General features: G+C 36.6%; 1 protein-coding gene across 15 annotated transcripts in view; it reads right to left on the reverse strand.

Annotated features, from left to right (window-relative positions):
* The window catches only part of ZNF532 (zinc finger protein 532), a 262,905-nt gene that overhangs the window by 55,596 nt on the left and 184,269 nt on the right, over positions 1 to 23,040 (reverse strand). For all 15 annotated transcript variants that reach the window (XM_077135344.1, XM_077135341.1, XM_077135343.1 and 12 more), the window contains 3 exons: positions 18,793 to 18,969; positions 8,158 to 8,320; positions 4,112 to 4,393 (listed from right to left, as the gene is read on the reverse strand). In XM_077135344.1, coding sequence (XP_076991459.1) covers positions 4,112 to 4,393; positions 8,158 to 8,320; positions 18,793 to 18,969 — 622 coding nt within the window. The remainder of the gene's footprint in view (positions 1 to 4,111; positions 4,394 to 8,157; positions 8,321 to 18,792; positions 18,970 to 23,040) is intronic.

Consider the following 23,040-nt stretch of genomic DNA (forward strand, 5'->3'; position numbering starts at 1 on the left):
ATATGTGGCCACATTCCCACTCTTTTGATTTTGTGTCTGTGTGTATGTGTTTATGTATCTATGTACACACTTACAAGCTCTTTTAGCCCCATGTGAAAATGAGAACACAAACTAGCTAAACCCTCTCTCTTAGGGGCCTCATTCTCTTTCTTCACATCCAATCTCTTCTTAAAGACACTGGTTCCATTTTCCTTGGAAAAACAAAATCAATGTGGAAAATTCTGCCTTTTTCTTGGTCAATTGTAAACATCACAGGATTTTCCAGAAAAATAATGGCCTGTGTCTAACCTTGTCCTTCATGCTTTACAAAACATTTATTAAATAGTCTATCCAATAATTGGGTGTATTTTACGAACTCTGGGTCATTCTAATTTTTACTGAAAGCAGCTGATAAAAAAACATGAATTGCCAAATAATCATATAACTTTACACAACATAACTGAGAAACCACTTTGAAATTACTTTTTTTCACCCACTCTATTTTCCTAATTATAGTTTCCCACGTAAAGTGACAACTACACTTAAAGAATCTCTTAAAAATATATGTCATTCTCAACAAAAGGAGCCAGGTTCCTTGGAGAAATGGTTGATAGAAGAGCTAGGGAAGGAAAAATACAACATGAACCTGGAGTATATTGTGGCACAAGAAAAGAAGGAAGTGCTAAAAAAATAACAGGGCATTTCCAGAGGATACAAGAACCAAGTTAAAGGCATTCTTAATGGTCAAATCTAGGACAACTTGAACAAAAAATAAATATCCATGAGTACACAGAGATCTAAAAATCTGAAGTCATCCTCTCATAAGAGTTCCAATTAATAAACGTACAAGAAATTAAGGAAGTCACCATTAGGTAAACACTGCAGTAACAGTGGTTGCAGGTAAGAATAATGGATGGAGGTTCAAATCAGTAGGTAAAAATACGATCAGAAATAGAATGTATGTACAGTCTCAAGACATCTCTGCACAAGAAACTTATTAATGAGAGGGAAAATAGCCATTTATAGCAGAGTAATCTGGGAGACAGCACCTTAACAAGTGTTCAAAGTTATCTTCACCGGGAAGGACAGACATGGTGACCTCATGCCCCTCAGGAGATGAAGAAATGAGACAATTCTGAGGGCAACAGTGACAAAAGACTTTGTATAAGAAAGTAAAGTAATTGGGTCTACACTTTAGAAAAAATTCTCTGGCTACAGTGAGAACCATAATCGAGGGAAAAAATAAGAGGTGCTAAATGAAGGTAGTGACCATGAAAACAGGTGTGGTAAGGGGCAGTGAACGGAGAGATGGGGCAAGAGGGTTGTGGAAAAGGAAGGAATCATCAAGTCAAGTTTGACACCAACCTTTTGGTGCAGAGGCGTGGGACAGTGTTGGACAGGCATAGGTTAAGGCTTCCACGAGCTATCCAAGAAGGTGAAACATTTAATTAAGTGTTTGGATTTTGGAGTCTGGAATTCAACAAGAAACCACAGCTGGAGACACAGATTTGGAAGCTTTCTATACATACATATGGTAAGTGAGGTTATGAGAGCTGATGAAATTTCCCAGAGACAGTGTGTCTTGATGGGTGTCCAGGCAACCATGAGAAAACCCGGGAGAGGGTAGAAAATGCTTTTAGAAATAACTGCTGATTGTGTGAAATATTGCAGTGAGGCCAACTGAGGGAAGGAGTGGAAAATGTGCCAAAGGTAGTCAAATGAGGAGTAAATGGGATGTGAAGCAGAGACAGCAAGATACTTGCTTCGTTGTCTCAAGAGAGGAGAGAGAAAATAGAGTGTGGGAGATGAGATTAGGTTTTGAAATGGAAGAGACTTGACTATTCTAAAAGACTGGGAAAGGAATATGTAAATGTGTAGATAGGCTGGTCAGATGGAGGGGTTTCCAGTTGGAGTAAGTAAGTGACCATTCTCAAGCTTCGGTTTTCTGACTCAAGCTCACAATCTATTTACTCCCCTAACTTATAAACACACTTCCTTCCTTCCTTCCATCCTCCTTCTTTGCCCCCCACTCCCCATCCAATGGTTCTTTTAAGAGGCTGAGAGAACAGAATCAAACTGTCATCTAATCTGACGTGCCTCGCTTGAAAGGGCAGAGCCTCACCTTCTTCAAAGTTAATCCTAAAAGCCTAAATCAGCCCTTCACTCGATGACGAATGGCTCCACCGAACCTTAGTGTACCACCCACCACGCACATGCACCCGTGCATGCGCACGCCCAGCTCAGAGGGGTCTCTGTGCTAGAATTTCAAGGCAAAGAGTTTTCCTCAGTGTTACGTTTAATCCTACCATCGCAGTCTCCTCATCTTTGAGTCTAAATCCAGTCACTGTCAGCTGTGCAAGATTAAGATAGTACATTGAATAAAAAAAAAAAAAGGAAAAGGAAAATATCCTTCAACATTCAAGAAAATCCCAAATGTATTAGAAATAAAAAAGACTAGAGTCCTAGACACTTTTTAAGGTCTGCTCCTGCTTTAATACGTAATCCAGTTTGGGGATCAAGTAAAGAATTTCCCCCAGAATCATCTTAGATCAGGTTTTAAAAGAACTACTGGTACGGTATTTACACAGTAAGTTTGTAGTATTATCTCTTAAGAACTACCCAACATTAACATCGAATACTGAAGGTGCTAGGGAAGACTGGAGATAAGACGATTTAATAAGCCATGTACGACTAACACCAAATATATTCTATGAATAGCTTATTTTATATAAATACTGAATTAAGTGTAGTTAGATGAAATATAATAAAAACACTGACCAGAACACACTTTTCAAGGATCCAGTATATATAGTATATAATAATTACAAACCAGTTCATATACGTTTCCTCAGGAAAACTATTTTGTTCTGCGGGCTTAAGTTAAAGTAATAAACCTTTATTTAAAAATATAATGTACTTGAACTCACTAATTTAATCTTAGTGTCACAAAAAAAGTGGAACAAGCTGGTATATCATGTTTCCAGATGTGAGAGAAAAAGGAACACAGCACTGGTTATATTCTTCACTACAAACAAACAAAAAAATCCTGAATCTAGTTAAAATTCTAGGAATTAAGGGATAAAGAGGAACAAGCTATTGACAAGAGGAAGCATACATCAAAATCAAGAAATGTGGGGGCAGTCTACAGGACAAATAAAACAATTTCTCCTAACAAATCAAAAGCACATTAAAAAATAAGATAAAAGGAAGGAGAATGCTGTAGAAAAAAAGATATTTAAGTTATACAATGACAAAGGCAATATGAGGACTGTTTGGAGACTGATCAGAACAAACCAACTTTGAGACGATCAGAAAATATGTAAACAGCAATGTTAAAAAATAATTTTGCTAATTTTATTAGATCTAATAATGGGTACTGAAAAAAAAATTCCCATCGACTGGAGATGTGTACTTGGTGTCACAGGTGGAATACTGTATTTCTAGGATTTGCTTTAAAAACACTATAACCACAATGGCCTTGGGAGAAACAGATGAAGGAGGACTGGCATCATGCTGGTAGATGAGGGATATGTGCATGTATCTGAAAATTTCCACACAAGATGGTTTTTAAAAAGAGCAAAAATTACATACATACTGCAACTCAAGAGTTTTCAGAAATTTCAGACTGAGTTTTTTCCTATTTATTTTAAGTTACAGAGCCTTTCCTGGACAGTTTAGGATGAAGCTCCTTTCCCCATTACCAAACTGAAGGAAGAATCACCTAAATCACTCGAATATCACTAGCACTCTTCCAAACATCCACTTCCTTTCTTTCCTCCCCTCTTCCTTATTTATCGTAGGACTAAGAGGTCTATTCAGTTAATTCTGGTTTACTGTTGTTCTCATCAATTTCCTCAGCTTTTAACATGAACTTGGTGGGTAGGTTACTGCTAGCCTTGGGGCACACAAGTAAAGATAGTTATTAGCAAAATCACAGAAGACCATAAGAATTTAGAATATTAGGAATTTAGTTCATTCCTTTCATTTTACAAATAAAGAAACTGAGGCTCAGAGACACTGAATGATTTTCAAGGTCACACAACTAATTACTGACAGAAGAACCACGTCCAACCAGTCTGCTGGTGGGAACACCTGCTTACACTAGCGTGGGGCAGCTTTCCCGTTTCCTTACCTTCCCGTGCTCCTTCCTCACGTGGGATATGTAAACATCTCTTTGCGTGAACAGCCGATCACACTCCCAACATGTCCACCCAGGGCTTGTTACTTTCTTGGGCTCCACTGATTTTTTCACAGGAGATGGAGATTTCTTTTCCAATTTCTCTTTTCCATTCATGGATTTGGTGTCCTCTTTGTTTTGATTTGTGGAATTTTGAGTAGCAGGCTTAATGCTCAAAGGCAAGTGTATACCCAGGTTTGGAGGCCCTTCAATACTTTTCAACGTTCCATGCATAGACTATACCATAAGAAGAAAAGAAATATCTATCACAGATCACACCACCAAAGGAAAGCACAAGTAGACTATCTTAATATGTTACAGACATTTCAGTAGAATTTTATATTCATTTAGAAATATTTCTTGGTATATGAAGAAGAAAACCTATGCAAAATATACACTAAGAAAAAACATCAAAGAGCATTAACTTTTACAATCACCTCAAGTCATACATTTTCAGTCCCAAATAATTTTTAAAACCACATTTATTAAAATAATTTTAAAATTCTTTAAAGACTCGACCCTGAATCAAAATTAATCCTAGAAACCTATCTTCCCCCAAAATCCCAGGAGTCCTCTCTACAACAGACTATTTCTGGGAAAGAACAGTTTACTTTCAAGTCTACCCAGAAATGTTTAAATAGACTGGCTAACATATCGTGAGGTATTGGAAATCCTTAGTTAACCTAAGGATTACCAGCTAAGACCAATGTGTTAACAGCGAAGCTTCCTGCCGCCTACCCTTTCATGCCTTTCTCATGCCTGTAATACCTGTTCACATTTTGGGGTTTTGTTGTCGTTTTTTTGTTTGTAACTTTAATCTCCCAAACCCTATCTCAACCTATCCCTTCTTACTGAGAACACCCAGACTTGTGAAATATACATGGTAGACACTCAAAAAACCTTTGTAAAACACTTCACCATTTATTATTAACAAAATAGTCACAACAGCCAGCTTTAATATATGTTAACAAACTAGTGCAATTTGATCCTAAAAATCAGCTCACTTTGTTTTTTGTTTGCTTGTTTTAAAAGCACTGAGTCAACAAAAAATTTGTGCCTCAATGTAAAACTGATCTTTGTATTGGGCCCTCTTCTCATCAGTATTTCAGCTTGAATTCAGCATCTGTTGATTCTTGAACCTACTGATAGGCACAACGTGAAAAAGTTTTCCCAACATGCTCCTTAAGCACACCTACACTTCCTAGGTCACACAGACTCATGCCAAAAGATCTCAGCTCCATGTTCCTTCTTAAGTTTTCAAGTAAGAAGCTCTTCCTTTATCATGCCCTCCATTATACCGTCTGAAGATGGGGCTCTAAACAGTACCAAGAATCAGCCAATCTTCTATGATACTGTTCTTTCCCCAGGAGAAAAGGGGGGTGGAGTTCTATAATTTTCTCGTTAGCAGGAGCTGCACAGCATACCCAAGCAGACAATCATTAGACTGTTCTGCAACAAGGCCTGAGCTGAATGCCTAACCATGCTCATTTGCAAAGACAAAATATGGGACAAGATATGATTTCACCATAGACAAAAGCTGTGCATTTGTGCTTCTTTTCTACAAGATAGGGCAGAAGGCTTTTTGCTTGAAAGGTCTTCTTGAAACAGAAGCCAAGGTTTTATATTTTTACCATTTGAAATCCAACAAAAACAATACTCAAAATCCTCTACTAAACTTTTCGTAAGTTTCTAGGCAAATGCATTTTTATTAATTTTAAAACTTGAAGAGAAGGTAAAGTATTAAAGTATTTTTTAGGAAGATAACCCTAAAATACGGTAGAAATTACAGAAAAGAAGTAAAAAATTCTGCTATGGCAAAGGAGAGAGATGGTCTGTGGACTAAAATCAGAATTTCTAATTTAGTCACTATCTACATATTGTAAATAAAAACAAGATTACTTACTAAAAACAAATGCATTTTTAAATATAATTTAATTTTTTTAGAATTAATTTTTCCTTACCTCCTATAATAATAACTTAAATGATTGCTTATAACTTGAAAGTATACTTTAAATGTAAATGCCAACATGGAGTACAGGGTCCTATCCAGGGAATAATTCTCTATTTTCAAAGAATTATGAAATGATATGAATTTGATTAAATTGGACAAATAAAGATCTGCATAAGTATCTACATGTATTTTGGAGAAACAGTGTTCTTATTTTCTTTCCACTTAATTCCTTCCTCATGAAAAACTGCACAAACACAGGTATGTGCTAGACATAAATTAAAAAGAGCTAGACACATATATTAAAATAAATAAAAAACAAAAACAGAGTGCTTCTAAAATCTTATCTCTATTCTTACCCATCCCCAAAAGACATACATGCAGATAATATTTTAAAATGAAATGAAAATATAAGTGAATGTTCCCACTGTTTTAAATCATGCAGTCTTGTAAAGCTTTGGATGAATAAAAATAATTATTCCCTTTCTGTGACCACAGGATTTCACCACTCCTCTTCAGACTCTATTCTCAGAACCTTCTATTCCTCCAAGTTCACTATGAACACAAGGAAGACCCCAACAACAAAGTCCATGGCCCCACTTGCAGATATAAAGGTAAGTTCTGGAAAGCAAATACCTTAAAAGCAAACTTTTGTTTTTGTCTATGTATATAGTATGTACAAATATATTGGCCTAATTCCAATGTCCTGACATTTTTGTTAGCAGTATTTAGTTGTTCCTGGTCACTCATCAAATAAATATTTATTAAAATAATTTAAAAATTTTACCTAAGACCTTCAAAATATCTTGAGGATTTCATTGTACTTAAAAGTAATGAAATGTATCTCCCATGCATTTTATTCACCCTAGTAAATTACAACCATCACTGTCTTTCACCTTGGCTAGAGTATAATCTCTGACTTTAGGTACCTTTGAATGAGGCAATTATTTTTATTTATTTATTTTATTTTTTTATTTTTTTACATGGGCAGGCACCGGGAAACAAACCTGGGTCCTTGGGCATGGCAGGCAAGCACTCTTACCTGCTGAGCCACCGTGGCCCGCCCGAGGCAATTATTTTATATGAACTCAGATATGTTCCAAAAAGGAAATTTCAACTAAAAATCTATTCAATTAACTATCATGAGACTACCAAAAAGGAAATTTCAACAACTAAGAATCTATTCAATTAACTATCATGAGACTAGAATAACTCAGAGACTTAATCTGCCTTTTAAACTGACTTTTGCGTGTAATGGAAGAAGAGTATGCACGCTAATATTGGGTTTGCTGCTTCTTTTTAAAATTGTTTTAATGTCTGCAGGCCAGTGGATATTTGAATCACGGAAGGAATCAAACTGCTTAACCCATCAAACCGGCCAGTGAAGAGAATAGGACAAAACGCTGGCCTTAGTAAGCTTAAAAGGCTATAAATAGACTTAGGAGCCCCTTTTGCAAAGTGAAGGTAGACAGTACAAACTGGACATTATTTATAAATTTTAAAGCATAAAATACACCTATCAGGTGCTAGGTATTGGGCTATCCCCATGAACACTTAACAGTTTACATGCAACATTTATAGAAAAAAAAAAAAAAAGACAAAGAAGATCCGGGAACATCCATTATAATTAAAGCGTAAGTAATTTCAAGGGAAAACCCTCTATTTTTATGAATATACTAATATTCATAATAAATAACATAATCAGGGCCAGTCTATATCTAAACACTATACAACATCAAGTTCTCGAAAAAGTAAAATTCATAGTCATCCTTTTCACATATAGAAAAAAAGGACTCTACTACTTTACTGTTCTTTTAAAATAGGGCATGCATTGTTACTTGTCACTAATCCATTAAGCTGTATGGATCAGGACTCTCTTGTGACAAAGTAAACACATGATGATAGACGTAAGTTGCTCAATGATGACCAGCCTCCATCCATCCCTTCCCTTGACAGAACAGCATGCTTTAGAGTAACTGTTAGCTCAGCCATGATTCATGACCAGTGAATGTATTTGCAATTAATTGAAAGGAGATGAGAGATGCACACACACCTTGATATGGTCCATCATAAGCTGCTTCTGTGCATATAAAAGAGAACAGTCTGGACACTTGAAAACAGACACCTTCTGGTTTTCAATGTGTTGGTCAAAGTGGCGATACAGCAAGGGTTGCAGGGTAAACACAGTGTCACACATGGAACATTTATATATTATTCTAAAACAGAAGAAGTGCAGTAAAAAATAACGTCAGTCAGCCTCATCTCTTAAGTCAAAAGAAATGCTACTTTACACCTTAAGAATTCAGGAGGCAGAAGCACACTGAGAACACACAAACACAGTAAAGTGAACTAAACAGTTTGGGGCTTTGAAACAATCATAATTTTGGGTAAAGAGACAATTCAGCTACATATGCTGAGAAGTCTAAATAAACAACCATTTCACTACTCACAGTTACAACTGACACGTTTTTACAAGGTCTTGACATGTTAGTTACTTTAACACACAGCAAAAGCACACTTGGTTTTCTTTTTTTTTTTAAAGGTATGTTTTAAGATCACACGAGGCTTTACAGGACTTCATAGTACAGCTCAATGGTAACTTGGGAAACTTGAGAAAGAATTTGATTTAATGAACTAATTTGACCCACTTAACAAATTTACTTTTAGTTAGGAGCAATTCTATATTTGAAATGTAACATTTCTGCACCTGTTCTTAATATACAAAGTTCTATACTGGTGAACAATTTACACACTGCAAGAAACAGAAAAGAAAATCCACACTACTGCCTCTTGAACCTTTGAAGGTTATTGTGTTTTGAATGGTTTATAATACTCACTGCCCTCTATGAGGAATGTTCTCATCTCTAATAGGTTACTACCAAGCAGCCTCCTTAAAATAACTCAAGAAATCTGAACCTTCGGAGCATCACTCCACCTCCCCACCCACCCCTACACTGAAGCTTTGGCAAGACATGTCTGGAGAAGTTAAAATCCCAAGACATCCTTGCCACCAACTTCTGCCTCAAATGGATTTGACAGGTCACTTGGGAACAAATCTGCTCGATGTAGGTCACCTTTTCTTCAGCAACTGTTCCAGGTGGTCCTGGTCCTTGAGGAAGGCCCTATGGGAACCTGCATTCCTTCTGAAGAACTTTAAGAATAAGCTCCAAGAGTTCCAGGAAGCAGCTTAGGAAAATACGAGAGAAAAATCAACTGAATGTGAAGGTCAGAGATGAAAAAAAGAAGTCGAGCCTTCACTGGATATTCCTGGAGCAGAGCTAGAGAAAAGAACATTTCAAAAAAACACTGTCTCTCCTCTCTGGGTTTTCTTAAGACTGTTCTCATACAATCTTCAAACCTCACTCTGTTTTTCAACTGGATTTTTGTTTTTTTTCTTTTTCTACTTAAGATTTATAAATTGAATTGGAGTGAAAACCTCATCATTAACCTTTCAGGTGTGACAAAGATATTCATTTGATAACTGTTTAAGATAGCTTAAAAGTTGGAAACGACCCAAATGTTCAATATTATAAGCAGTTAAATAAGAGCAATTATATTAAGTCCTTTAAAAAAGAAATTGTAGATTTATACTAATGGCCTGAGCACTTCCAAGAAAATTAAAACAACTGATAAGATAATATATGTGATTACATTTTTAAGGGCTTAGAAAAGAAACAGAAGGCATGTAACAATCATCATTTTTGGATGATATTATAGGTGTTCTATCGTTTCACTTACCTGTATTTCCTGATTTTCCTGTATTTAACATATAACAAGAAAAAACAGCCAAGAAATGAACTGAGATTTATTAGCTAGCTTAAAATAATTTTATCATGTTCTATTCTTAGAGTTAAAAATGAACTATTTTATTAACCATGGCATGGTTCAATTTATTCATGCCCCTTTAGGAAAAAGCTGTTTGTTTTATTTATCTTATACTTAATAACAAAAAAAAAAAAGGTGTAAAATAGGGGATCATCTATTTACTTAGGTATTTTTTTGATAAAAAAGTACTTTCTTCCCTGAAAATACCACAGCAACAAGAATTTAAGGAAAGCCTGCTGTGATATCAAACATTTGACATCTAGGACAAGGGGAAAAGTGTCAACAAAACTCTTGACTTCATTTTGGATCATCATTGTACCTTATCAGAAACATAAAACACAAACAGTAAATGATATAATCTTTTGCCATTTTATCAGATATCTGTAATATATTAAATTGTGATTGATCCTTTTTTGATTATTTTAACATCTCTTTATCCATACCTTTTTCCATAAAAAATAAACACCTCATAACTTAATAATGTGTCAATATTGAAATGGTATGCTCAATAAAAATAAATAACTTTTTAAAAATCTGGGTTAGCTTTTAAGAACGTTTTAAAAAGTTATGAAAAATGTACTTCTAACAATAAACCATTTCTCCAACGCTTCATTAAAATTAGATTATAAAAGCACATGGTATGGGCGGGCCACAGTGGCTCAGCAGGCAGAGTTGTCGCCTGCCATGTCAGAGACCTGGGATCTATTTCCAGTGCCTGCCCATGTAAAAAAAAACCCACGTGACATTATCAACTGACTGTTCAAGCACAAAAGAAACAAACTCAGGGCTAAAAGAAGTGCTTGTCTACCTTATCCCTTTCAGAGAGATATGCAAGTCATTCTTTTTTTTTTTTTTTTTTTTTTAACATGGGCAGGCACCGGGAATCAAACCCGGGTCCTCGGGAATGGCAGGCAAACACTCTTACCTGCTGAGCCACTGTGGCCCACCCTGCAAGCAAGTCATTCTTGACATGAACATTTAATATATAGCTAAGGAGAAAAGTTATTTCGTTTTATAACCTATGTTGAAAGAGGAATGATACATTTTAAAACATTAAAGAGATTCTTGTTTTCATTATTTGGCCATGATAAAAGTTTTCTTTTAAAGAAAAGCTAAGTGGAAATCAACTTAGATTCTGAATAAAATATTTTGGTTTTAACGCTTCTGAACATTGTTTATCTATTATCTCAATTTACCAAAACTGAGTGAAAATCCTCTCCTTACAATAACAGCAGTGGTCCAATTACTTTGATTTTACTTTCTAACATTTATGATGAGATCCAAGAAATAGGCTACAACATGCAGGACAACCCAAGCTGTTGGTTCTACATGACGTCACGTGTGAACCTCAGCTATGGCATCAGAAGGGTTATGTGACAGAGCTATGAGGATGAACTCCATGATAAACGGTTCCTCAGCCGAGAGGAGAACCTGGTGGCCACACACCAAGTGCAAGATTTCCACAGGGATTTTCCTGAATCACACAATTAGTACACAGCAGAGGCGGGATCTGAACTCGGGCCCTCAGGCTCCATATTCTTGACTACTACTATAAGCCCAAGCACTACTTACATAAGCAGAATTATCCAATAACCTACCTTTGTTCCTCTGTTTTCAAATGCTACTTTTCTAATTACAAAAGTAAACATCTCCACTACTGAAAAACAGACATAAAGAAGAAAACTCCCTATAATTTCAACACTCAGAGACAATGTCACTGTAATATGCTAATGTTTCCATACCATGTATTCTATGCCTGTTTATAGTGTGAGAATTGAGACCAGCATAGTGTAATCTAGATTTGAAAAGCACACCTTCGATATACATATCTACATTCTATAAAGTGCTATTTTAAAACATTCTATCTGCAAGAAAGCGGAATACATATTTTCATTGATATCTAAATGATAATCAGCCTAATAAATATATAGGCATTTACTCATACATGAATGGAACACTGAAAGAGTGGCCAAGAAACAATTAACCAGGAATTCTGGTGAAAAGAAAACTCAACTGTTCTACCCTTTGGTCCCCTTCTGACTTATCTCCGGTAGACACTATTACCTATTCAAGGAGCTCAAAGAAATGAAATTTAAAAAGAGAAGAGATAGTAATCTTGAAGAAAACCCTGCTTGAGAAACGTATGACCAAAGCATTCTGCCCTTAGGGTTTTGTATACTGCACTACAAACCCAGCCTACAGTTAAAACAAATAAATAAAAATAAATCTGCAATATAAAGTAACAACACTGTAATTATAATGAATAATATTTCCTTAAAGGTTTTTCTTAGGTAGTTATTAAAACTGAAAACCTCTTAATGGTTTTCCTATTTTTATATTTTCACAATCAATTAGATGGAGAACATTTTTATCATCGTTTAGCACTCAAGGGAATGCGAATCCCCCCACTCATCTCTCCCAGAGCATCTTGCTGATCTTTAAGGATGCACTGTGCTGGAGTCCAAGACCAGGACAGCGCTACATCCTGCTCTGAAGCCAAACTAGGAAGTCAGGGGTGTTTTCAAACAGAATTGAGAAAAAATAAGTTTAGAAGCCACTGTGCTCTTTTTCTTGTCTTAAACTCAATTCTTCACTTAACAATACCAACTTTCTGTTTCATAAACCTTGGAGGAGTTTAAATCTAATGTGAAGCAAGGTCTAACCTGTCTCTGTTCACTGTTTTTCCCTGTCCCAGGCTCTACTATGCCCCAGGGCAGGAGAACAAGCAGCAAGTCATTCCTCAGTGGCGGTGGAAGGCTAAGAGCTGGGGGACAGTGAGGACAGTGAGGACAGGTGGAAGGCTAAGAGCTGGGGGACAGTGAGGACAGGTGCTGCCTGGAGACTGCACAACACAAAGGGGCATCCCATCCAAGCTTACTATACTTCCTCCTACAGGAGCCTTTCTGTGGTTGGAAGAGGGGGAAAATCACGTGATAACAGCCACCTTCTTTCTCTCAAACCAAGGAGAGACAAGTTAGCAGATTGAGATACTAGCCCAATTAGGTGGCGCTTGTTGGTTTTGATGACTGCCAGAGAGCGCCATATCTGAAATGCAATTCTGAGATAATTTAGAATTTAACAATGGTTTCCATTTACTATTGTTTTTCCACTCAAATATAAAATATATTTGAAAACTTCTTTGAAAAACTGACCACAGCTGACTGACAACTGATGGACAAATTATTAGTATTTGAGGGCAAGAGTCATGCCCCAAAATTTACTTTATATTCATCTATACATTTCATACAAACCTACTAAATTTATTTTTCATTCAAAAATTTTAATATGCTCTGTAAGAAAAACCTCTCACACAGAATTTAATTAAAATTGAAACTGTCACAATTCTAAAATTCTGTGGCAAAAGTTAAGCATGAGTGCTCTTCAAATGATCCTGCTGTATCACTTAGGCTTATTCAGGGAACATAGAATTATAAAACTAAAACCTGCAAAAGTAGTAAAAACCTGTAAATAAAAACAAGATATACTGTACAGCTAAAAGTAATTGCTTATTCTCTCTGTTGGTGCTTATTTCTTCTACTTTAGAAGCTGTTTGCAAATTTCTGTGTGGGTGGGATAGATTCCAGTTATGCGTCCCTCCTCTTTCTAAGAGCTGCTGACAGATGATATCCCCAGAAGGGAAGATATCACAGGAAGTCCAGAGTAGAAAAGCTTTCGGAATGGGAGGTGGAGTCAAAAGAGAAGTTGGAATGGACCCAAGGTTACCTGATACAGGGAGTAGCACAATAACAGGCCAAGTTAAAAACTGTTCCTCTTAAGATTCAGGGAGTGGTGGGTAAATTTTAATAAGGAATTGAAACCCTGCAACATTTAAAAGCTTAAAATATCTGAAATAGCCTGAGAATCAGAGCAGAATTACTATCCTCAAGATACGAACACTACTGAATATTTAAGAATTTTTACCGTCTTTTGTTCTACTTGTTATTATTTGACTCACCCAGTATTGTGTGACTCACCCAGGATTCTAATATCTAAAATGCCTTTTGATATAATTATTTGTCCTTTTCCTTTCATTGAACATAGTATTTCCCTAGAGATTTACATTTTCTAGGCTTCCAACACCTCATTCTACTTCCCTTCCCCTCCCCGCAGGGAGTCACAGCCGTGCCAGCATCTGAGGAAGCTTGGGGGGAGGGAGGGGTGCTGTGACAGTGGTGGGGGGAGGAGGCCTGAGGTGTGATTCAAACTGGAAGCGATAATATGAACACAGGAAGTGTTTAAACACATGCATGCAGACAAGTATAGAAACAGTTACAGATCTGTGTGTGTTACATGTATGCAGTTACAGATCTGTGTGTGTTACATGTATGCAAAGTTACAGATCTGTGTGTGTTACATGTATGCAGTTATAGATCTGTGTGTGTTACATGTATGTATATATTTCCTAGGTCTGTCTGCTAAGAGAACATGGAGGCAATGACATTCCAGGAACTGTAAGCCCACTAGACACCCAAATCTTGGTTTCTAAACATCATCTTCCACTAAAAGGAACTAGGACTCCTTATAGAAATGGCCAGTTCTAGGGCTGGAAAAAGAAAAGCACAAGATGAACCTGGAATATTCTGCTGTGCTAGAAAAAAACAAAGTGCTCAAAGAAGACAGAAGCCAATGTGAAGGAGCTTCCAATAGCCAAATACATAATAAAATTGAGTATCAAAATAAACGAGTACAAGATTACAAATCATTGAATACATAATTAAACGAATGAATAAATAACTGGGGTTGAGAAAGGAGAGCTCTTACTTACAGGAGAACCCAACTAGTAAGTGTAGAAGAAATGGCAGAAGAAGAACACAACTGCCATCACAGCGGTGGAGGATTTGGTGGAGGCATCTTTGGATGCCAAGACTGGGTAGCTGGGGTGGAAGTTCGAGGAGAAACACTGTTGCTGTAAAACTGGAACGTCTCCGGTACAAAGGGAGAAATGGTGACTTTCAGTGGAGAAACCTGACAGGCACCCACTTGACTAGATGTCAAGATGCCCTTCATCGTCTCTAGCAGGACAGGTGAGTGCTGTGTGCCTCCTGAAGTGAGTTATGGCAAGAGTACAGCATCATTTCTGCGGCCTTTCTGCCAGGAGGGTGAGTCCTGAGTCTAGTTAGGAGAAAGCATTGATGGCCAGGCTGATGGGGTCATCCTCAGAATGAAAGGCCTGAATTTTCTTCAAAACTGCCAAGGACATGAAAAAGAGGAGACTGGTCCAGATGAAAGAAGACTGACAGAACAATTAAATGCAAAGAGTGTTCCTGGATAGAACTTTGGGATGATGGAAGGTAAAATAAAGATATTGTTGAGACAACTGGAGAAATTTTCAATGGGATCTGTGAATTGGACAGTAACACTGTATCAACAATGACTTCCTAGAGGGGGAGGACTGCATGGTGGTAATGTAGACAAGTGTCCTCTGGGGTGGGCAGGGGATTAACAAGGACATGTCAGGATGGTTCCACTGCTCCTACTCCTAAATCAGAGAAAACTATGGCACTCTTTCTCTCTCTCCATATAAATATACATACATACATAAATGCTAACAATCAGGGAATCCAAGTGAAGGGGAAGCAAGAGTGCTCTGTAATTTTCTTCCAACTTTTCTGTGAGATAAAACTATTTAAAACACACACCAAAATGGTGCTAATGTTAAAAAAAAAAAAAAAAAAAGTCCAAATAAAGGTACTAGCAACTTCACAGGCATAGGGATGTTGTAACAAACCCTCTTAGAACCATGGAAAAAAATCACAGGGAGATTGCCAGGCAGAGAAGAGGGAAAGCATTCAAGACAGGGAGTGACCAGTTTGTATAAAGGCAAGAGTTTTAAATGGGCACGCTGAGGGAGCAGTGAGAAATTCAGTGTGGCTGGATTCCCAGGGTTGTGGAAGTGACAGGGGGAAGGGCAGGGGGAGGAGTGTTACAGAGTTGTGAAGGGCTTTGAAAGTCAAACCCAAAAGTTTGGACTTAATCCTACAAGCAAGATCAAGCACAGGGCAGGATAACAAGACTCTAACAAAGAAAAATTAAAGGAACAGGAGGGGACAGTGTAGAGGGAGGAAGGGTGGGAGAACAAGCGAAAGGGCCAGAGAAAGCTGGAATGAGAGCAAGAGCAAAGGACACACAGAGAGAGAAAAGAAGAAATAGAGAGCTAAAATCAAAGACCAATATCCCGACCACATCAAATTTACAACTGAAACTCTCCAATACAGTGCTGTACTTGAAGTAGATTTAAAAATAAAGATTTCTAAGCTTTGAAATAGTTGCCATAAACCTCCTACATTTCAGTAAAAGGGAAAAAAATTACAATTTATGTAATTCCAACTAGGTGGGAAACACAGCCTTGAGCATCACATATACAATCTCACAGCTGAGTGCGTGGACGCTGCTGCCATTTCACAGATGGGACACTTAACCTAGAGAAATGAGGCAAATTTGTTTGATGTTAAGTAAATCCCAGGGCTATGGTTCAAATGCAGCTTTGTCCGATCCCAAGTCTAGGGTTTAAAACTCTACCCTGCTGCTACTGAAAGTTTGCACAGATTTTATTTCTTGTGCACTTCTAAAAGCTGTCTCTTAAACAATTCCTAATGACTGTAGAGTTCTCACTCTCAGCTTATTTACATTTAAAAGTGGCAAATAAATAAATAGGAAATAAATAAAAAGGAAGATATGAGGCAGCAAAAAAATACTGCTGATAATCAAATGTCAAGAAAAACTAAAAATAGACATGAAACTGTATCACCGTAAAATATAGTAATGGACAGTTACAATGATCTCAAATGATCCAGAAAAGATTACAGGTGTTCAAAGTCTCCTTTCAAACAGCAGGGAAATATGTCTGACAATACAGTGGAAAGCAAGAAGCAAAGTACTTAGAACAGTGCCTGGTACACAGTAAGCACTACATAGATGTTTGTTAAATAAATAAGCCTTGTGTCACACTTTTCAAACTAAGGTACCCACTTGACCTAGATGTGAAGATGCCCTGCATCATCTCTAGCAGGGCAGGTGAGTGCTGTGTGCCTCCTGAAGTGAGTTATGGCAAGAGTACAGCATCACTTCTGTGGCCTTTCTGCCAGTAGGGTGGTTAAGTCCCGAGTCTAGACAGACTCAGGATTAGTTAGACTGCAGGATTTTATGGGCCTAATTTCAGACGTCTGTATGCTCTTAAAAGAAATTGGAGGGTGGGGATTATCTTAATATTATTCTTTAAAAATTAACACAATTCTTTTAATTAATTTTGTTAAATAAATACTGCTAGGAGATTTCAGAACCTGAGGTTCCACCGGAGCAGGGGCTATTCATTTGTTTTGAGCTAACATTAACAGGAGAGAGACGGATTTAATGTAATAATGAAAGTTTTAGGTCCAATGTAGATCTCTTAGGTGTGTTTACATGTAGTAAAATAAAATTTTTTTAAAAACACTGGAAAATTTTTTTCCTATACATTACTCAAGTTTGAGCAGTAGTATTTTACTTTATTTCAATCATTTGCTACCCCTATACACCTAGGTCAGAACTACTTATATAGACTTCAGAAACCTTACAATAAAGTTTTATTTACTTTGATAAATAACTAAATTAAAAAACTATATTCACGGGGGGAAAAAAGACTGCATTAGTGCCTAAAATCCTTACTATCATGAAAACTGAAGACTATTTCACTATAATCCACTTCTGGCCATCTTCAGAGTCAAGAGACCAAGATTATCACAGAATCCCTTAGTATATGGCTCATTTCACATCTGACAACCAATCGACAGAGATCAGAGTGAAGATCCTATTAGAATAAAATTCCATCCAACAGAACTTACTAGTAACGAGAGTCACTTCTTTACTAGTCACTCAGATTCCCCCTAATTAATGTTACAATTTCTTTACTATTCAATCATATTTTCCCCTAATTAATGTTGCAATAAAAGTCAGATACACGTAAGATGGTAGGATCAGCATTTTTTGAGGGCAAAAATGCACCAACAGATAGGGACAACAATTCTGATACTTGTCAAATTTTACACTGCTATAAACAATATAGGAATAAAACAAATAAAACTAAGTGCATCTAATCCAGTGTTGGGTATACAGGGCAGGAGTGAGGAAACCTAGGAAGGAACCAATAACGCCGGCAGAGTCTCTTGCATTCACAAACACAGGGTCTGTGTGCTACACATTTTAAGTGAGTCATCTCATTTAATCCTCATGCAAACCTTACAATGTGGCATCACCCTCACTTTGGGGGAAGAAAACGGAGGTTGAGGCAGGGTGAGTAACTTTCCAAATTCATACAGCTGGTGGGTGGTAGTACAGAGCCAAGTTCCCATGGCAAAACTCCCTCCTCTTTGCTAACTATCTTGACTGCAAGCAGTCAGTCCACAACTGTTGCAATGCCACTTCATTATTAAAGAAACAACAAAGCAAAACCTGAAAGCTAAATAAAGAATAGAATTAAGGCAAAAAGAAATTAAAATGTAATATTATGTTTCATTTATTAGTGGTGTCAGAAACTGACTTCTTATAGATACTTCAGTAAAAAGCGTTTCCTGTATGAAAGACACCAGGAAAAATCTAACAGTTTTTACCAGTTTCCTAGAGTTTACTTGTTGAAACCACCATACGTAAAGGAACAAAAACAAATATATATTCACCTGTTTGACGAACTGATTACAGGAGTATAAATAGTGATAATTTGGGACAAAAACTTTACCTAGTAGGAATGAAAAGTACCTCAGAGCATCAACATTTGACAAGTAATTACGTTACAAGATCTTTCATATCCTTAATTTTACTTAAAAGAACTGTCTCCTCTAAATTACTAGTCCAGTGGTGAAGCAGAGAATCAAAAGTCAGTAAGACTTACTTTGGCTCTCCTATCTTGATGCCAGGATGCTGTGTGTAAGCATGGGAATGTGTACTGGGGGCAGACTTAAACGCCATGGGACAAATAGGACACTTGTAGAAGACTTCACAGTGAGAACCTTGGATGTGAGACTTCAGTGCAGCCACATCAGAGTACACCACGTTGCAATGAACACATCTGTGAGAAAAATAAACACGACGTCCTTAGCACAAGGCAGTCAAGTACCTGTAACTTCACTATGCAAAAACAGGATAAAATAAATGTATTTTAATTGCCTTCCTAGATTTCTAATGGCTTTCTATTCACAACAGATCAGATTATTCTTGTATGTTTAAAGAGGGAAGATTATAAATTAGAAAAATAAAATTCAAACGGCGTTATTTTCTGAGGATCTTTGAAGTTTCTAGGAAAGTATGCTCAGACTCCAGACTATGGCTAGACTGGTGGACTGTGGATGGCATTTCAAAATCAGGGGACACGGCAAAGCCCAGTGAAGCTTGGCTTTGGAGAAGACTTTCAGAGGCTGGATTCTGATAGCAGGAACCTAAGGTTTAAATCCATTCCCAATACTCCAAAGGCACTTTCAAGTGGAAGAAATAGTCACTGTCTAAACCTACATACCATCAACAGAAAACAGAGGAGAACAAATAATTACTGGCCTCAAAGCTAAAGAGATTCTGCCAGGGTTCCCTCTTACTCACGCGTGAGTGAATCAAGAGTTTATGGTGGCTCTTAAAGAAACCACCTGGGTATCTGTCTCTTGAAAATAAATTTCAGTGTACTTGTATTTGTTTAAGAAACATCAATTATAAACTTCCAAAAAATTGGCAGCTCTAAAAAAAAAAAGGCCTCTCTAATTAACCTTCTTACCTTATGAATTCTAGTAATTGGATGATTGGCTCATCCCTTCTTCAAATCTAGTTCCACAGAAACAAACTTTAAAACTAAGATACATTTCTCTTCTACCTCCTCTCTCTCTCACTCAAGCACTCAGTCAGCATTATAACACATCCATTTGATGACTTACTCATTCTTCTTTGTCCACATCTTTAAACTACTTGAGAGTGGTCTATCTATTTTCAAGAGTCTAAAGAGATATAGCTCAGTCCAACTGAACATGTGTGTTCCTGGAGGTATTTGTAAGATGCCCTGGGAAGGAAGACCACAGACAGGGTCTATCTTCTAGGACACAGAGCTTAATAAATTCTATGTTAATCTAAATACTTCTAGTCTTAGAATCTCCCTTCCAAATCCATGGAGATGTTTCCAAAGTCCGAAGGAGTGGCATGTTCTGAATGATACATGCTCTATAAAGCATGCTATAGTAAGCTTTGTAATCATTTTTAAAAAATCATAGTTAATATTTAGTACTTTATATGCCTTAAGGCATAATGTTCAGCAGTATATGTATTAAAAACACCAAATAACCATAGGAGAATAGTTAAGGAGAGCTTCTCTACCCTATGTACTCAAGCTATTACTCTAGGGAATAAAGCCATCTAAACAGTCAGAAATGGGTTCATTTACTGATGTCGTCTTCAACAGCCTACTGATCCTTTCTGGATCCTGATTAATCACTCAAAAAATGAGAAGAATGGGACTAGATCATTTTCCTGTTCTTTCCAATCTTAGAAAAGATTATGATGCTATGAAAGGGGAAGACTATGTAGAATAAAAATAGGTTACTAATGAAACGGAAAGATTCTCCACAGCATGAATCATATAGAAAAGATTTTCCCCAAAAGAGTAGAAAGGTGGTATTTAAATGGAGAAAGACCAAGGAAGGGAAAAAAGAATACAGAGAAAAAAAGCTAATTTTCTAATGCCACTTGGATTGAGACAGTTTAAGCCTAAAGAAAGTAAATATGAACTTAAAAGCACCTAGACTCAACTGGATGAGAATTTTTTTAAGGAGAGGAGATGGTAATGATATAGTCCAAAAGGCTTTATGGAGGCCAAGGGAAAACCCTCCCTCATGTAAGAAAAGACTGTAGAAAATTTTAAAAGAACTTAAGAGAAAGTTGCAAAACATCATATTACAGATTAAAGAAAAGGTTCACGGGCAAACGAGGTCAACAGGGAGCTTAAAAAAGACAGGAAAAGAGAAGGCAGGTTTTGGAGGGCTTATGCAGCTTCTTAATGCTACTAAAAATAAGTATATTAAGAAGTATTTACTATAACTGAGGTCCTTTGTGTCATGGGTATTTATCACGTTTATTATTTTTTTGTTTGTTTGGAAAAATGTTTACAGTAAACAACGTATAATAATTTCCCTTTCTAGACACAAACCCAATCTATCAAGAAGCAGGAAACCTGAAAAAAAGTATTTGACTCTTCCAAGTCAACCAGGAGGGAGGAGTAGCCTTCAATATTTGAGCAATACAATACATTCAAGAAGAGAAAGAAGAAAGTACACAAAGGTCAGTACAGTGCCATGTGAGAGTGACTTCTCTGGTTACTTAAAGAAAAAAAACCTGATAATGGGGAGAACATCACCAGGCCAAGGGGCTGTTAAAGCCCCAGTCAAAAATTAGACTGGACCACTACCTGAAAGAGCAGGGTGAAAAAATTAAGCTTAAAAATCATCTTCTCTCTTATAAGAAAGAAGAAAACATAAATTAAACTTCAGAATAAGTGAGCATAGAATTTTTACAGTTCTTATAGCTTCAAGTCAAGGAAAAACTATCTATACTTAACATAAAAGTTTAAGTAAAAACCTAAGATCTACAATTCGAAGCATTAAACTTAAGCAACTGTGCAAAGGGGTATAAGAAAAGAAAAGCAAGGATGAGCTTTTTCAAGCAAATCAATTGCTTTCAGGCTGCCTAAAGAACTTTTGTTTAATTTAGGAAAGATTTACCAAGGAGGGCTAACATTAGAGAAGACTTACTTCCTTAATTCATTCCAACCTAAGCTTACTTTCACTATAGTAGAAAGACTAACATTTGAAGAAATGTTGGTACTGGTTAAAAGAATAACAGTTGGGAAATATTGGAAAAGTGCTTTCTGTTATTAAACACATAATCGAGTAGTAACACATGCTGTTAAAAACCAAGCTTTTTAGATCTGAAATACTAGTGATCAATGAAAGGGAGTGGTAAGGGGTATGGCATGTATGAGTTTTTTCTTTTTTTCTGGAGAGATGCAAATGTTCAAAAAAATGATCGTGGTGATAAATACACAACTACGTGATGATATTGTGAGCCACTGGCTGTAACCATGTCAAGAATGTTTGTAGATCAAGAATGACTGTATGTCAAGAATGTTGGTATGTTCGTTTATTTACAATAAAAACTTTTTTAAAAAAAAGCAACTTTTACCTTGTGCGGACTCTGTGGAGTCAAGGCCACCTTCGATGCTTAACTTTGCTCATAGGAACTTAGAACACACGCACTTAGATTATCCTGTTTGACTATAATATTCCAGTGGAGATGATGGCAGACATCTGCCCTGGGTCCCCATGGAGCAGAACACATGAACTACCATACAGTGAGTTAATGGCAAAGTGAGTGCCAAAACCCTGGGTATTTTCATTTCCAAACTAAAAGCTTTCTACCAGGTTGGATTCCAATTCATAAAATATTTGTGCATTACAGATTTGGAGGAAGAGATTAAAATATAAAGTAAATCTCACATTTTTGTGATAGAGAAATAAAGACTTCAAGGAACCAGTGATATCATAACCTCAAAAGTAACTGAAATAAGTCTGTCAAATTATATCCACCGGACTTCATTCTTACAAAGCATGACAGCTACATTACAATTTTAAAAATCATTGACCATTAACAGTCTGAAGTTACCAAACCACCAAACAATCTTAAAATAAACATACAATACAGTAATATTTCTATTAACAAAGACAGTGTATATTAATGGCATATTTTCTTGGGGGATCAAATACAAAGTAAAAAGCTGCTCAACATATGCATAAATTTAAAAGTTCAAAATATAAAAGGCATAGGAATGCATTTCACAAATGTCAGTAAATGGAGGGTAAAGCTAAAGTATATCATTACTTGATAATAAGTAAAATAACATTAGATTTGTCAGATATTTAAAAATATCCATCTGGGAATCTTAGGGGCAATAAAAAGGGTCACAGTTAAAATGTACAGAATAGAGGAAGCAAAACCTGAACTCAGATAAAGAAAGAGGAAGAATAAGGGAAAAGGTTTACTTGGGGTAGAAACCTCTTCCACAAAGGGCTATGTTAGAAAGGGACATACAAGCGATTCTTCACTTGTGAGA

This window comes from Tamandua tetradactyla, chromosome 18 (genome assembly GCF_023851605.1).
Source record: "Tamandua tetradactyla isolate mTamTet1 chromosome 18, mTamTet1.pri, whole genome shotgun sequence".
In the NCBI taxonomy this organism is placed as follows: Eukaryota; Metazoa; Chordata; class Mammalia; order Pilosa; family Myrmecophagidae; genus Tamandua; species Tamandua tetradactyla.